Below are 18905 nucleotides of genomic sequence, written 5' to 3'. Positions count from 1 at the left end.
TCCACTTTGCATCAGTCCATCTTAGATGATCTCGGGTCCAGAGAAGCCAGCGGCGTTTCTGGATGTTGTTGATAAATGGCTTTTGCCTTGCATTGTAGAGCTTTACTTGCACTTACAGATGTAGCAACAAACTGTATTTAGTGACAGTGGTTTTCTGAAGTGTTCCTGCGCCCACTTCAGGAAAAAAAATTAAGTATACAGTAGCGCTTTTTGAAACACACAAACACATCTCTAAACCATTAAGGCGACAGCCACAAAATGGCATGTCCAGAAATTGAATAGAATAGAATAGAATAAATTAGAATAGAATAGATTATAATATTTTTTTATTGTCATTGTACATTGTACAATTGTACATTGAACAAAATTGTAAGCAAAACTAATTTAGTGCAAATTCATAATAACACATAAAAACATAGATAAATATACATAAAATACATAAAAATACCAAGCACACAGCTAACATGCACAGTCATTCTTGTCTTGTGTTCAGCGACAATATTGCTCTCGGGTAAAAAGTGTTCTTCGATCTGTCTGTCCGGCATTTTGTTGTACTGTATCTCCTGCCTGAGGGCAGCAGTTCAAGAAGTTTATGTCCGGGGGTGAGATGGGTGCCTTTTTGAGGCACCTGGCACTGTACAGTTGTATGTATATATATATATATATATATTCGGGGTGGGCAAATTAATGCGTTAATTATGAGTTAACTCATCAATCTATTAACGCCGACAATTATTTTATCGCACATTTGCGTATGTTGTTTACATGCTTTTATTTTGTTAACGCTTTTTCTTAACAAGATGGCGACGCCCGGACATGCTTCGGCGTCGAGGGGCTCTTGGTAAAGATGGAACATTTGGCAAAATACCGGACAATTCTGCAAATTTCATGGCTGGCTTACAGCGTGGTCACTCCGGGATCACTTACGACCGCCAGACAATTCTGGATGTGGATAGATCGGGCCGTTTTGGACTGAATGATGCGTGCTTGCTAGACCGGCTAGCTAGCATGGGAATACTTTGCCGGCTACATCCAGCGGCCTGTGAAGCAGCGGAGTATATGTGTTGTCTGTCTATTTATGAATAAGGCAGACGAGGAGTGTTGGCTGAGTTCTTAACGTTTGCTTTCAGAGCGTGCATATCACAACATACAAGATGCCGTCATGGCGACACACAACGGGCTACCGTGCATGCTCGTCACTCCTGTTGCATGCTGGGTAGGGTAGTTCTTTTTTTCCCTGGCTCATAACATCACAATATAGTACCATGTATATGATGCGTTCAGTTTATCAAAGCACCAAGCAAACAATCGGAAAATTCCCATCATATCAATTCCTAGATATGGTCATGATTGTTTTAAGTGCACTACGCAGAATAAACACACGGATAATTTGATCAAAAATTCCCTAAAACAGCCCACTACCTATAATATAGGTTTTTTTAAACATAAGATCCCTGATAAAAAATAATGTTTCTGCTGTTACCTCAGAAATTGCCTGTTCAGATGTTATGATTGTGGCTCAGAGATTTGTATGTAGATTATATTTATTTTCCATAACAAACAGGATAATTTAAATACTCTGGCAGTGGCAATAAGCTTAAATGTTTGTATTTACATTTTTTGAGTTGATTTTCATAAAATATGCTATTTAACTGCTAGTGTTTAACAAGGACTGATTTGTTGTTTGCACAACAAATGTTTTGGCGCTTTTGTTCATGTGGGAGAATATTCCAATAAAGGTGCACTACACACTACTTTTGAATTCATTATTGGGCTTTGCGTATACAATGCAGTTAATCGCGATTAATCAGAGAAATAGTGCGATTAACTTAAATTAAAATTTGTAATCGTTGCCCAGCCCTAATATATATATATATATATATATATATATATATATATATATATATATATATATATATATATATATATATATATATATATATGTGTGTGTGTGTGTGTGTGCGTGAATAATGAATTATGTTGGACTGCAGGATAGAGAGAAAGCGCTCTTTCATGTTTTTGCAATTTTCTTAAAAGTGAAGTCATAGAAATAGTAATAGATTGCTTTAGGTCGGCCTCGTGTGAGGCTGACAGTCGGGCTGAGGGTAAAATGGAAGTCTGAAAGGCAGGATTAGGCATGAATCTACAACACATATCAGCACACCTGTCAACAATGTAACACACCCCCCCCCCAATGTCAACCTAACCCATCGTGTTTGGGTGCCCCTGTCCCTCTCCTGTGCCTTCCCAAAGGTTTGATGTCAGGTCTGAACGTGCGTGTCCATCAAGAGCAGCAACACAATTTGCATGCAGGCAATCAAGCCAGCGGCTTTCTCTTACAACGTGTTTCTTGTCGCACGTTGTAAAACATGGACATGGACATGGACGCTAGATTGACAAGGAAGCTCGAGACGATCTGGCACAGGACAAGGGGAGGCATGAGCTTAAATAGAACATGATGGTAATGGGAAACAGGTGGAACACAATCAAGGGTCAGGGATGACGTCAGACTGGTGACACAAAAGGAAGGGCCCTTGATCTGAAATAAGAGGAGTTGCTTTTCAAAATAAAATATGCAAATCACAAGACAGAAAAAACCAAGACAAGACTTCCCTCACCGTGGTGTGACACCACCGCTCCGTATTACTTTAATCAATCCTGTTGTTTTCACCCATAAAGTCTCACACAGCGCAGTTGACACAAAATAAATAGGGCACATTGCTTCCCGTGGGGAAAGAGCGTTAATGGGATGTGAACGGAAGCCTTAATTGAGTCCAGGCGCCGGGATTCAGTAATCATTGATATAAATCAAAACAAAGGTGCACAATCCATACGCCATTATACAGTAAAGTCCATTCAAAATGTGGGGAAAAAGTTAAGTTGTTGTAAGTTGATCAATATGTTTCTCATTTGTACATTTTGAGGCAATTTCTCTCCAGATATGGAATTATAGGCAAATTGCAGTTTAAGTGGAGGCATGCTCTGGAGGCCAACACAGCAGGAAAAACAATAAAATACTATATCTGTTTCAAAAAGCAATAAAATGAAACACAATAAAAGCGAGTAGTTTTGGTTGTCATGGGTGCTGCTATGGAATTCCAGCTGTATTTGTTTTAATAACCTGGAAAGTGCTGCAGCTGTGTTGTTCGTCATCGTTAGTCAGTGTTGGGCAACCTTGGTTAGGTCAAGTTAAAGTTAAAGTACCAATGATTGTCACACACACACTAGGTGTGGTGAAATTTTGTCCTCTGCATTTGACTCATCCTCTTTGTCACCCCCTGTGAGGTGAGGGGAGCAGTGAGCAGCAGCGGTGGCCACGCCAGGGAATCATTTTTGGTGATTTAACCCCCAATTCCAACCTTTGATGCTGAGTGCCAAGCATGGAGGTAATGGGTCCCATTTTTATAGTCTTTGGTATGACTCGGCCGGAGTTTGAACTCACGACCTACCGATCTCAGGGCGGACACTCTAACCACTTGGCCACTGAGTAGGTTACAGGGAGGTGTAGTGTGCCAAATTGCAAGATAATCTACATGAAATTAGATTCACTCAGTGCCTCAACACAAAAAACGCAAGGCACGTTGTCAGGTTCAAAATCCCGATGACATATAGTAAACAGACAAGAAGCAAGGAATTAAACAAATACAGAATTAAATTTAGCTCATTGAGGAGAAACGTCTGGGCTGTACTCTTTGTACAGTTTTCCACCACGCTCTGGCAAGAGAATTCTACGCCACCTCTTTTATTTTGACTTTCCCTGATTACATAGCAACAGCTGTTTCTAAAGGGAAGGGGGTCATAAACAGCTATTGCCTTCGGTCACAAAAGACTTCAACAAAAAGACGCCTGAAGCTTGGGCAGGTCCTGCTTTCCCTCTGTTTTGTAGATCTTGGGTCAAGATACGATCTTCCTGTGGATCACAATAGATCAAAGAAACTGAACCCTTCCTTTGTCCTCCCATCGTACACAGTGGAGTTTTACAAGCCTTTTGCTTGGTAGGATCAAAGACAGCTTTTTTCCTCTCGCTGGGAACTCATGGCAACACAAAGTTTTATGTTCACTTAGATACAATTATTCTGACAAACGTGCATATAAAATGTAAATCAACAAATGACAGGGCGCTTCATATGACATTTACCACAGTTATAATTCTGACTTTTTTCTGCTCCGTCACTGATAGACACACATAGACTACTTTTACACTGCAGCCCAAAGTGGCCCAAGTCGGATTGTTTCAAAATCAAAATGTTCCAGCTGAATGTTGACATTGCAAGTAAAATGAGATTTTTATCAGCTATACCGGGCGGTATAGCTCGGTTGGTAGAGAGGCCGTGCCAGCAACTTGAGGGTTGCAGGTTCGATACCCGCTTCCGCCATCCTAGTCACTGCCGTTGTGTCCTTGGGCAAGACACTTTACCCACCTGCTCCCAGTGCCACCCACACTGGTTTAAATGTAAAAATTAGATATTGGGTTTCACTATGTAAAGCGCTTTGAGTCATTAGAGAAAAAGCGCTATATAAATATAATTCACTTCACTTCACATCACTCCAGTATAAATGCGCACAAGCTCCAATGTGGCCTCGAAGTCACTTGCACGCGCAGTTTCAAGTGAAAACATAGGAAGTTGACCGGATTCCGTGAATGAACAAGGAAGTCGCTATCACTACTACTACAAAATAAAATAAAAGTCTTCACACCTTAAAAATTTGCGTTTTTTAAATGCGTAAAGAAATATAATGTATTAATGGAAACATACAGCGTGACATATTTGGAGGGGTTCTAATATTTTTATAGCTGTTAAGTAGAGGTGTCACGGACATCAGCGTGAATCTACTATAGCTTTATTTTTCAACCCACTTACGTGAACAAGTCACGCAATGTAAGTAACATGAAAGCAAATTTGGGAGAGTGTACATGTCAGTTCTGGTCATTCAACAATAACTAGTTCTTAAAAATCTAAGTATATATACATATACAGTATATATATATATATATATATATATATATATATATATATATATATATATATATATATATATATATATATATATATATATATATATATATATATAAATATATATATGTAACTGTACAGTGGGGAAGGAGATGGCACAGAGGCTGGGACGTCTTTTAGCTTGCAGCGTGTTTATTAATATGCAAGAATGAAGTGTGTGACTAATCCAAATATATACGTTGTGACTATATGTGCAGCGATTATATGTTAAGTGTTACTGTGTGGTGTTGAAGGTGCATGTTGGGATCAGTGCGGAAGTCCAGAAAGAGCAAGGCATGCTTGGAGGTCCGGAGACAGGTGTCGTGGTCGAGATCCGGGAAGGCAGCAGGAAGTCCAAGGGGATCCGGGGAGACGAGACACACTGCGGGGTCCCGTGCTGGTGTGGTTACATGTAGTCTGCAGTTTTGAGGCTGTTAGGATGTACTGCCAAATTCTCTGAAACGCCGTTGGAGACAACATATGGTAGAGAAATTAACATTCAATTCACGAGCAACAGCTCTGGTAGACATTCCTGCAGTCAGCATGCCAACTTTTTGATTGATTGATTGACTGAAACTTTTATTAGTAGATTGCACAGTTCAGTACATATTCCGTACAATTGACCACTAAATGGTAACACCCGAATAAGTTTTTCCACTTGTTTAAGTCTGGGTCCACGTTAATCAATTCATGGTAACTCCACACTCCCTCAAATCTTGTGACATCTGTGGCATTGTGCTGTGTAATAAAATTGGACATTTCAGTGTGCCATTTTATAGTGGACAGCCTTAGGCACACCTGTGCAATAATCATGCTGTTTAATCAGCTTTTTGATACGCCACACCTGCGAGGACAAATGGATTATCTTGGCAAAGAAGAAATGCTCACTAACACCTATTTAGACAGATTTGTGAACAATGTTTGAGAGTATTAGGTCTTTTATGAATATAGTAAAAAGTATGTATATATACTAGGAGTGTGGGAAAAAATCGATGAACACGAATCGAATCGAATACGCTGTGCGATTCAGAATCGATTGGCGTTTTTTTTAAATCGATTTTTTTATTATTATTTTTTTATTTTTGTTTTAATCAATCCAACAAACCGCTACACAGCAATACCACAACAATGCAATTCAATTCCAAAACCAAACCTGAACCAGCAACACTCAGAACTGCAATAACCAGAGCAATTGAGAGGAGACACAAACACGACACAGAACAAACCAAAAGTAGTGAAACAAAAATGAATATTATCAACAACAGTATCAATATTAGTTATAATTTCAGCATAGCAGTGATTAAAAATCCCTCAGTTACATTATCATTAGACATTTATAAAAGAAATAAATAAAAAGAACAATAGTGTCACAGTGGCTTACACTTGCATCGCATCTCATAAGCTTGACAACACACTTCGTCCAATATTTTCACAAAGATAAAATGAGTCATATTTTTGGTTCGTTAAATAGTTAAAACAAATTTACATTATTGCAATCAGTTGATAAAACATTGTCCTTTATAATTCTAAAAGCTTTTAAAAAAAATCTACTACTCTGCTAGCATGTCAGCAGACTGGGGTAGATCCTGCTGAAATCCTATGTATTGAATGAATAAAGAATCGTTTTGACTCGGAAAAATATTGTTTTTGAATCGAGAATTGCGTTGAATCGAAAACATCGACATATTATCGAATCGCGACCCCAAGAATCGATATTGAATCGGATCGTGGGACACCCAAAGATTTGCAAACCTAATATATATATATATATATATATATATATATATATATATATATACATATATATATATATATATATATATATATACATATATATATATATATATATATATACATATATATATATATATATATATATATATATATATATATATATATATATATATATATATGTATATATCCATCCATCCATCCATTTCTACCGCTTATTCCCTTTTGGGGTCGCGGGGGGCGGAAGGCGGGATACACCCTGGACAAGTCACCATCTCATCGCAGGGCCAACACAGAGACACAGACAACATTCACACTCACATTCACACACTAGGGCCAATTTAGTGTTGCCAATCAACCTATCCCCAGGTGCATGTCTTTGGAAGTGGGAGGAAGCCGGAGTACCCGGAGGGAACCCACGCATTCACAGGGAGGACATACAAACTCCACACAGAAAGAGGCAAACGCAATAACCCCTCTTCCACCGTGAAGCCATATATATATATATATATATATATATATATATATATATATATATATATATATATATATATATATATATATATATATATATATATATATATATATATATATATATATATATATATATATACACACACACATATATATTATCCTCACGGTGGCAGAGGGGTTAGTGCGTCTGCCTCACAATACGAAGGTCCTGCAGTCCTGGGTTCAAATCCAGGCTTGGGATCTTTCTGTGTGGAGTTTGCATGTTCTCCCCGTGAATGCGTGGGTTCCCTCCGGGTACTCCGGCTTCCTCCCACTTCCAAAGACATGCACCTGGGGATAGGTTGATTGGCAACACTAAATGGTCCCTAGTGTGTAAATGTGAGTGTGAATGTTGTCTGTCTTTCTGTGTTGGCCCTGTGATGAGGTGGCGACTTGTCCAGGGTGTACCCCGCCTTCCGCCCGATTGTAGCTGAGATAGGCGCCAGCGCCCCCCGCGATTCCGAAAGGGAATAAGCGGTAGAAAATGGATGGATGGATATATATACATCTTTTTTTTGTTCATCATTTGAATTCACACAAAAATACCAATTTTAAATATGCAATTATTCATGTAATTATATATATATATATATATATATATATATATATATATATATATATATATATATATATATACACTAAATTGGCCCTAGTGTGTGAATGTGAGTGTGAAAGTTGTCTGTCTGTCTGTGTTGGCCCTGCGATGAGGTAGCGACTTGTCCAGGGTGTACCCTCGCCTTCCGCCCGATTGTAGGTGAGATAGGCGCCAGCGACCCCAAAAGGGAATAAGAGGTAGAAAATGGATGGATGGATATACATATATATATATATATATACATATATATATATATATATATATATATATTTTTTTTTTTTTATCATTTGATTTCACACAAAAATACCACAAATTGGTACCTGTGTACCGGAAATTATTACCATATTCATTCAAATATGAAAGAAAACACATCTAGGCTTAAGTGAGCTGAGCAGGGATTGCGCAGTCATGAAATTTGAGCTATGTGCGGACATCTGCGGACTTTGTTCTGCTTACGTTCCGCCTGAGTCTGTTTGGGCCTTAACTCCCAACACCTATTTACTTGTAAAGTAGCTGTAATGAAAAATTTCACTGCTTATTACTGCAACCTTAAGACTGTAAGTAATTGCTTCATTTGAATTGTTCTCACACATGCACGCAAGCACACACACACAGAAACACACACACTGTTTTATTGTCGCCCACAACATCGCTCCTCAGCGGCTTTGACTGAGAAAGGCATGAACGCACGTCTCATCGACTTTTGTGATGCAGAGGCTGTCGCTCGTCTTTGTGCAGCGGTGCCCCCTTAAAAGTGATCCCCAAGGATAAAGTGTACCTGGCTGCCTTGTTTCGCCCCCAGGCTCAGCTGCAACAAACCATTGTTTTTTCTTCTTGAGAGTAAAGCCTTTGACCGCCAGTCTCCTCAGTTTATCCAGGGAAGACTCATGTTGATGTAAACAATTTCATCAGCCCTCAAAGGGAGGGACTGCAAAGCACGAGTTTGCTTCAAGGAGACGGAAGCCAGTAAGCTCCAAGTTGATGCATGAGGAGGCGTGTACAGCACATGCACAACAATCCATAAATGATTATGCCTAAATGTAGCCAACCATGGAAGGCATCGTGCACTGTAAACCAACCAATCAGAAGCAACTTAAGGCAGGTATTTGCGTCTTATATTTCACACACACCTCATTGTTGTCAACTTGGCAATTTTGTCGCTAAATCTAGAATCTTTCTAACTCGTCTTTGTGACATTGTTTCTCAAAAGCGACAAATCTAGCAACTTTTTCGGCTGTTTGGAGACTTGACAGCGCGTACCACTCTAATGTTCTTAACTTACAAGGGGTGGTGCTGTGAGCCTTTCCTCTCAGGCGGTCACCCGTCTACTGAATGTCTGCTCTTGGACAGCTTGCTCTGTAAACATATATAGTTGTACTTTTAAATGCAATTGCAAAGAATTCCGTTTCATTCTCGTCAAAGCAGAGAGGAGACACACACCAACTCTGTGCAAAGCTGCCGCTGTTTTTGCCTTTGTTGAAATGTAAATGTTCCATCACCGTTATGATTCAAATAAAACCAAACCTAACATTCATCTTAATGAGCCAGTCAACAACCACAACCCTTCAGTATTTTGATCAAGTTTTGTACGCTAACATTTAACGATGTAGAACACAGAACAATACAACGAAACTAAAAATCAACAGACGAAAAAATTAAATTACAATTCTAATCATAATTAGCATTTTTTATTCTTCTTATTTTTAAGTTTGTGGATTGAAATGCCTTGAAGTTTTACTATTTGCCAATAATTAATACAAAAATCGCCAATTTTGGATATGTCTATTTTAAAAATAAACACATCACAATGTTCTGACATGATGGTAAATGGTAAATGGGTTATAATTTGTATAGCCCTTTTCTACCTTCAAGGTATTCAAAGCGCTTTGAAACTATTTCCACATTCACCCATTCACACACATATTCACACACTGATGGCGGGAGCTGCCATGCAAGGCTCTAACCACAACCCATCAGGAACAAGGGTGAAGTGTCTTGCTCAAGGACACAACGAACATGACAAAGTTGGTAGAAGGTGGTGATCCAACCAGGAACCCTCAGGTTGCTGGCACGGCCACTCTGCCAACTGCGCCACGCCGTTTAATTTTATTTTCACCATGCAAAGCTTCCATCTGCATCAAATTGCATCAAATCATATCAAATCGAATCGTATCAAATCGAATCGAATCATGATGTTTTCAAAGTATTGTTTGTGAATCTTATCGCAACCCATGTATCGAGATTTATATCAGATCGCCATTTGAGGTAGCGATGCAAACTCTAATTATTTCCAATTTATTAATGTGTATTTTTAATTTGATGATTGCATTTATCTGAGTTACCTGCCAGCAGTTTGTTTCGATGAAAAAAAAACCCTCAAAACATTAGGCAGTTTTTTCTGTTTTGTTGTTCCATGACCTTAAAACCGAGATACATTAATAATGACTGGCTTAAATTATTAAGAGAACTGTTGTATTTCATTGGTGTAAATGATGTTACAATTACAAGATCACAACGGGAAGTGAATAAATGTGTTAGTAATTGCTATGAATTGGAAAAGGGGTGGGATTAAACAAACTCTGCTTCTTCCCAATCCTTTTCGAACATGTGGTGAAGAGAAAAGGAAATATGTAGATTGTATGATGTATCATATTGTGTCTATATATATAAATATATCAATCAATCAAACAATCAATCAATGTTTATTTATATAGCCCTAAATCACAAGTGTCTCAAAGGGCTGCCCTAACCACAACGACATCCTCGGTAGAGCCCACATACGGGCAAGGAAAACTCACCCCAGTGGGACGTCGACAATGATGACTATGAGAAACCTTGGATAGGTATATGTGGGCAACCCCCCCACCCCCTCTAGGGGACAGAAAGCAATGGATGTTGAGCGGATCCAACATGATATTGTGAAAGTTCAATCCATAGTGGATCTAACATAACCATGAGAATCCAGACCAAAGTGGATACAATAAAGTAGCGAGAGTCCCGTCCAAAGTGGAACAGCAGAAAACCATCCGAAGCGGAGGTGGATCAGCAGTGCAGAGATGTCCCTAACCGATACACAGGCGAGCGGTTTGTCCCGGGCCCCGACTGTGGTCGAGCGGTCCATCCTGGGTCCGGACTCTGGACACCCAGTACTTCATCCATGGCCACCGGACCGTAACCCATCCACAAGGGAGGGGGGGACATAGGAGAAAAAGAAAAGAAATGGCAGATCAACTGGTCTAAAAAGGGTGCCTATTTAAAGGCTAGAGTATACAAATGAGTTTTAAGATGAGACTTAATTGCTTCTACTGAGGTAGCATCTCGAACTGTTACCGGGAGAGCATTCCAGAGTACTGGAGCCCGAATGGAAAACGCTCTATAGCCCGCAGACTTTTTTTGGGCTCTGGGAATCACTAATAAGCCGGAGTCCTTTGAACACAGATTTCTTTCCGGGACATATGGTGCAATACAATCGGCAAGATAGGCTGGAGCTAGACCGTGTAGTATTTTATACGTAAGTAGTAAAACCTTGAATTCACATCTTAAGTGCACAGGAAGCCACTGCAGGTGAGCCAGTATAGGCGTAATATGATCAAACTTTCTTGTTCTTGTCAAAAGTCTAGCAGCCGCATTTTGTACCAACTGTAATCTTTTAATGCTAGAGATGGGGAGACCTGAAAAATAATACGTTACAGTAATCGAGACGAGACGTAACAAACGCATGGATAATGATCTCAGCGTCGTTAGTGGACAAAATGGAGCGAATTTTAACGATATTAAGGAGATGAAAGAAGGCCGTTTTAGTAACGCTTTTAATGTGTAACTCAAACGAGAGAGTTGGGTCGAAGATAATACCCAGATTCTTTACCGAGTCGCCTTGTTTATTTGTTTGGTTGTCAAATGTTAAAGCTGTATTATTAAATAGAGGTCGGTGACTAGCAGGACCGATAATCAGCATTTCCGTTTTTTTGGCGTTGAGTTGCAAAAAGTTGGCGGACATCCATTGTTTAATTTCATTTAGACACACCTCCAGCTGACTACAATCCGGCGTGTTAGTCAGCTTTAGGGGCATTTAGAGTTGGGTGTCATCAGTATAACAGTGAAAGCTAACACCGTATTTGCGTATGATGTCACCTAGTGGCAGCATGTAGATGCTGAAGAGTGCAGGGCCAAGGACCGAACCCTGGGGAACTCCACACATTACCTTAACATAGTCCGAGGTCACATTATTATGGGAAACGCACTGCATCCTGTGAGTGAGATAGGAGTTAAACCAAGACAGGGCTAAGTCTGACATACAAATTAGTGTTTTGATATGCTCTAATAAAATATTATGATCAACGGTATCGAAAGCGGCGCTAAGATTGAGGAGCGGCAACATAAATGACGTATCAGAATCCATCGTTAGCAATAGATCATGAGTCAATTTTGCAAGAGCTGTCTCCGTAGAGTGATTTGCCCTGAAACCGTATTGAAAGGTTTCACATAGATTGTTAGACACTAAGTGTTCATTTAGATACTCTGCGACAATTTTTTCGAGGATTTTCGAAATAAAGGGAAGGTGAAACACCGGTCTGTAGTTTACCATTAGGTCAGGATCGAGGTTAAATCTTTAAAGGAGAGGATGAATAACCGCTTTTTTGAAAGCTAGGGGATCAGTGCCAGAGGAAAGTGATAAGTTTATAATATTTACCAATGCTGGACCTAAAAATACAAAGAGCTCCTTGATCAGTTTCCCAGGAAGTGGGTCAAGTAAGCATGTTGTTTGTTTTACTCCATTTACACATTGTAACACATTTTCGAATGTTATTTTATCAAAACGGGAGAAACTATTTTGGAGGGCAGTATCCACTGTATATACAGTCGTATCTGTGTTAATAGAACCCAGTTGTAGCTGGGACGCATTGTATTTAATCTCCTTTCTAATGAGTTCATTTTTCTTTTTAAAGAAATTCATAAAGTCATCTGCCGAGTGGGTGGAGCTACTGGAAGGAGTCCCTTGTTGGGTTAGCGATGCTACTGTACTAAACAAAAATTTGGATGGTTTTTATTAAGGCGGATGAGATCTGAGTAATATTTAGCTTTAGCTAAGGTAAGCATGCGTTTATAAGTTATTAAAGTATCACTCCATGCTTGATGGTAAACATCAAGTTTAGTCGTGCGCCATTTGCGTTCCAGCTTTCTACATGATAATTTATGAGCTTTAATTTCTTCTGTAAACCATGGGGTACGCCTTTTTGGAGCCTTTTTTGACTTCAGCAGTGCTATACTATCAATGGTTTCGTGCAGCGTGTAGTTAAATTTGTTACTGAGGTTATCAATAGAGCCCACATACTTTGGGAATGGTGCCATTACCGAGGGCAGTAGGTCAGCAAGAGTTGTCATTGTGGCAGCATTAATGTTGCGGCTGCTATTGCAGTTATTATTATTATTAGTTTGACGAACATGCGTCTGAACCTCGAATTTTATAAGGTAATGATTGGACAATACTTTAGTTTACGGGAGTATCATAACTTTGGAAACGGTGATACCCCTGACAAGCACTAGGTCTATCGTATTACCATTGCGTGGGTTCATTTATTATTTGTGTAAGACCACAGCTATCAATTATAGTTTGGAGCGCCACGCACGGTGGGTCCGATGGGGTTTTCATATGGATATTGAAGTCCACATCATAATTATATTGTCGGCATGCGTCACTAGATCAGCAACGAACTCTGAAAATTCACTGATAAAGTCCGAATGGGACCCTGGTGGGCGGTAGATGACAGCCAGGTATAGAGGCAGCGGTGTGACAGCCCTCATAGAGAGCACCTCAAACGATTTATATTTATTATTTAGGTTAGGACTAAGGTTAAAGTTTTCGTTGTATATCAGTGCGACCCCCCCCCCCCATCTTATTTATGTTTCATGTTTGAAATAAATTAAACCATAACCATGCGTGCTGAACCCTTCCATATTGTTACTGTCACGGTGATGCTAAATAATCTTTGCTGCTGAGCCAAAACTGATTTTGATTGAATTCAAAAGCCGCAATTTACTTTGAGACTAAACATGCCTAATGAGCTAGCAGGATGTCAACAGCTCAGAGAGGGAAAATTGTTTCAGTTGTGTTACATTAAATCTTGGCGCATCCTACAAATGCGTATAGACGAGGTTAATTGGTAGATGAGAGAGAACATCTTTCCTTGAATGCTGAAAAGGATGTATATTTGCACTGCTTGCACACTCAAATAATATAAAGCTATGGGAAATGTATTTTGTAATGTTCATCCAATAAAGATGAAACAATCAGTTTTAAATCAAATAGGGATTTGGTATGATAAAGAGCACATCTTTTTCTAATGTGTGCGTATTTCCTGTACGTTTGATGTCACTGCTGAGGAGGAGTTTGCCCAATCACATCGTCAGATCCCCAATAAATGGAAATTGCCGAAATCTGTTCGAGCGGAATATTCAAAATGGCTGTTTTGTGGATGTAAAGTACAGAATATCAGGAAAAAAACTCATCAAACATATTTGACAATCCAAGCACGATTGTAACAATCCTCATTTTATGTTATTAATGCTTGAAACTGCAATCTAAAGATGGAAGTGTAGCTCCTCTCCTCTAAATGCAAGATTTCCTGCTGTAAAACAAGAATCGAGATTATGTTTACCTACGAAATAGAAAATCTAGCAAGACACCAACTTCCTGCAAGGATTTTTTTAAATTTTCTTTAAAAAAAATTGTTCATATCCTTTTCATGTTTAGCTGTTTCAAAAATAAAAACAATCTTTAAAAAAAAAAATAATTGCAAAAATAAAAAAAATGATCCGTCTAGAGTCCACTTATTAATGACGAAAAATGTATCTTTCTGCAATTAATTTTGAGTTAACTATAGACAAAATACGATTCATCGTGATTAAATATTTAAATTGTTTGACAGCCCTAGTATCCATCCATCCATTTACTACCGCTTATTCCCTTTCGGGGGCGCGGGGGGGCGCTGGCGCGTATCTCAGCTACTATTGGAATCATGTGCTGTCAATTGATGGTGTTCTTGTCATTTTTCCAGCACATTCATTGTGACCTTTTCCTTTCATTTTTTTTTTTTATTTTACAGACAGCTGCCAAATTTGACAACAACAATTTTCAGAACTAGGGGTGTCGGATATCGGTTTAATAGCAGCAAAAAAACAAAACAAGTATGGGATGATATGGGTTTGCATTTTAAATGTCTGTACCTCTGACACAAGCAGTCTTTCAGCGTATTTACTTGCGCAAGATAGACAGCCATCTAAATTTCCTCCAATAAGCACACAAGCTTGTTTTTTTTTGTATTTTAATTAAGTCGTTTACAAAATGTAAACATTGTAGGGTATAGGTTATTAGGAGCTAGTAGATATACAACACCTAAGCACACATGCTATGCATCAGTAATAAGTGTCCTTAATTGAACAACATTTCAGTCTAAAACAGCCGATTTGTCAAAAATGTATAATTTCATATTACTTACGGATGAACATTTTAAAAGTATTCAGAAACAAATGTGTCCGCACCATTCAACTTACTTCATAGTGAGCTTAACTTAATACCGTGTGTCTCCGAAAAGCAATTACCACTCCACTTCAAATTAAAGACAACATAAGTCCATTCCAGAAGGTTATGTTATGTACCAGGGGGGAGTAGACGGCACAGACCACAAGTGAGTGTAGTAGCTCTATGTATGTATTACATATACTTACAATATATATAATAATCAAACTATAATAATATAATCTACACACGAATATGGAGTGTGACAAAAATCCAAGGGGTATACGTTGTGAGACTGTGTCAGAATTAATGAGTGTGGTACTGGGACTCTTGAGCGAGAGGCAGAAGTCCCGGGGAGCAAAGACATGCTCGAGTGTCCGTGAGACAGGCAGGAAGTCAGGGGGCTATGGCGGGGCGCAGGAGGTCCGTGTCCAAGCAGGGGGTCGAGGATCCAGAGCAGTCCAGAATACAGAGGGAAGTCAAGGCATGCAGCTCAATTGTGGGAGATAGGGAAAGCACTGAGGGAAACCAAAAGTACATAAGACATGGGAACTGGAAAGACACCAAGAGAGAGCAAGTACATGGGAGGGGAGCCAGAGACGCGATAACTTATTGTAAAAAGACAACTGCGTTCCAGTGCCCTATCTTTGGGTTAAAAAGATACGGCACCAGCGATCTTAAAAAAAAAAATCATTGGGTAATGATTTTTTTTTGTGCAAATAATCATTAACTTTAGAATTTGATGCCAGCAACACGTGACAAAGAAGTTAGGAAAGGTGACAATAAATACTGATAAAGTTGACGAATGCTCATCAAACACTTATATGGAACATCCCACAGGTGTGCAGGCTAATTGTGAACAGGTGGGTGCCATGATTGGGTATAAAAGCAGCTTCCATGAAATGCTGAGTAATTCACAAACAAGGATGGGGCGAGGGTCACCACTTTGTAAGCAAATTGTCGAACAATTTTAGAACATTTATTAACGAGCTATTGCAAGGAATTTAGGGATTTTACCATCAACGGTCCGTAAAATCATCAAAAAGTTCAGAGAATCTGGAGAAATCACTGCGCGTGAGCGATGATATTACGGACTTTTGATCCCTCAGGCGATACTGCATCAAAAACTGACATCAGTGAGTAAAGGATATCACCGCATGGGCTCAGGAACACTTCAAAAAACCACTGTCAGTAACTACAGTTGGTTGCTACATCGGTAAGTGCAAGTTAAAACTCTACTATGCAAAGCCAAACCCATTTATCAACAATATCCTGAAACGCCGCCAGCTTGGCTGGGCCCGAGCTCACCTAAGATGGACTGATGCAAAGTGGAAAGGTGTTCTGTGGTCTGACGAGTCCGCATTTCAAATTATATTTGGAAACAGAGGACGTGGTGTCCTCCAGAACAAAGAGGAAAATAACCATTCGGATTGTTATAGGCGCAAAGTTCAAAAGCCAGCATCTGTGATGGTATGGGGGTGTATAAGTGCCCAATGCATGGGTAAGTTACACATCTGTAAAGGCACAATTAAAGCTGAATGGTCCATACAGGTTTTGGAGCAACATATGTTGTCATCCAAGCAACGTTATCATGGACGCCCCTGCTTATTTCAGCAAGACAAGTGTTACAACAGCGTGGCTTTGTAAGAAAAGAGTGTGGGTACTTTCCTGGCCCGCCTGCAGTCCAGACCTGTCTCCCATCGAAAATGTGTGGCGCATTATGAACCGTAAAATACGACAGCGGAGACCCCGGACTGTTGAACGACTGAAGATCTACATAAAACAAGAATGGGAAAGAATTTCACTTTCAAAGCTTCAACAATTAGTTTGCACAGTTCCCAAACGTTTGAGTGTTGTTAAGAGAAAAGGTGATGTAGCACAGTGGTAGACATGACCTTTCCCAACTACTTTGGCAGGTGTTGCAGCCATGAAATTCTAAGTTAATTATTATTTGCAAAAACAAATGCAGTTTATGAGTTTGAACATCAAATATCTTGTCTTTGTAGTGCATTCATTTGAATATGGATTGAAAAAGATTTGCAAATCATTATATTCCGTTTATATTTACATCTAACAGAATTTCCCAACTCATATGGAAACGGGGTTTGTATTTACCAAATATATTTTATTTTTGGCCACAGACTGTAGCATTATACACAGTTTGAACAGTAACATAGAATTGGAATATAGGCAAATAAAACATTGTACTTTAATTACGTACCACTAATTGGAGCCCTTGTACCAAGTTTGAGAATCACTGATCTCACGTTTTCTAACAGTCCATACTGCAAACTCATAAAAGTATGGATAATTCATGCTTGTATCGGTATCAGCCAATACCCCAAAGTCTGTGAAAATGCAGTAATGTATGAGAATGACTTAAGTTCAGCACAGTCCGTAAGTCGTCTTGTGAAAACACCTTAACTTAACTTAGTTTTTTCCACAGATGGGACAGCAGCGTTGGTGGGAGCAGGAGATTCCAGTCGACGGATCAATCAACAAGGGACAACTCATGACGCACAACCTAACCGAGCTCATCAAGCCCGAGTCTTACGAGGTGCGCCTCACGCCCATCACACGCTTCGGCGAGGGCGACTCCACAGTGCGGATCATCACTTACAGCGGTGAGTGTGGAACGCAATAACGTTGATTGTGGGCGTGTTTAAATCTGGAGAAACGATTCTTAAGAAACAGAATGGCATTTACTCCAATTATTATTCAGCAAAACATCAAAAGGCATCAGTGCATTCATCATGTTGATGATGATGCGTTAGATAATGTATGAAATGCAAGAGAGCGCAAGGAAAAAGTCAACTCATTAGAATAATTAGAACTGCATCTCAACGCTGTCAGTCACCAGGAGACAACTGGAAATCAGTGTGCTTTGCTTCTTTGCACGTCTGAGCCCCATAAAAGTTGATGGAGCAACTAATCTCGTCTCCTCCCAGACCATCATTGGCTGAGTCAGGCCTGGTTTCTTTGCATGATAGGTCAGAAACACTTGAACGCACCGCGTGAGTCAAACATTTAGTTTGGGTCAAAGGAGCATACAGATGAGCAATGACCCCAATCTGCCTTCACTCAAATGTACCAACAGAATAACTCGTTTTTTGGAGGTTTGATGCTTTTTGAATACCGTATTTCCTTGAATTGTCGCAGGTCATATAGTATGCGCCTGCCTTGAATTACTGCCGGGTCAAACTCGTTTCGCAAAATAATTAGCGCATGCTTAGTATTACCGCCTGGACAAACTCCTGACGTCACAAGTGACACTTCCCCTGTCATCATTTTCAAAAGGGAGGAGGCTGATTTCAATACCGGTAATTTGAAATCGCATAAAGGGAAGAAGATTAAAAGCTATTCAGTAGGATTTAAGGTCCAAGCTTACATCACACTCAATTGTTTACTGCATGCCTTTGGTAAGTGCCGGAGTGAGAAGAGGTTTTAAAATAATTAGCACATGTTTACTTTTACCGCATGCCTTTGGTAAGCGCAGGAGTGAGAAGAGGTTTTGAATTAATTAGTGCCCCGGCGGCAATTCAAAGAAATACGGTAT

At 39.5% G+C, this 18905-nt stretch overlaps 1 protein-coding gene across 6 annotated transcripts in view; it reads left to right on the top strand.

Moving 5' to 3' along the window:
• Positions 1–18905, top strand: part of LOC133553186 (MAM domain-containing glycosylphosphatidylinositol anchor protein 2-like) — a 557311-nt gene that overhangs the window by 448683 nt on the left and 89723 nt on the right. For all 6 annotated transcript variants that reach the window (XM_061901111.1, XM_061901109.1, XM_061901107.1 and 3 more), the window contains one exon: positions 17796–17973. In XM_061901111.1, the coding sequence (XP_061757095.1) occupies positions 17796–17973 (178 nt within the window). The remainder of the gene's footprint in view (positions 1–17795; positions 17974–18905) is intronic.

The sequence above is a fragment of the Nerophis ophidion genome, linkage group LG05 (genome assembly GCF_033978795.1).
Source record: "Nerophis ophidion isolate RoL-2023_Sa linkage group LG05, RoL_Noph_v1.0, whole genome shotgun sequence".
Lineage (NCBI taxonomy): Eukaryota > Metazoa > Chordata > Actinopteri > Syngnathiformes > Syngnathidae > Nerophis > Nerophis ophidion.
The sequence above is the reverse complement of the archived record's forward strand: the minus strand, read 5'-3'. Positions and strand labels throughout refer to the sequence as shown.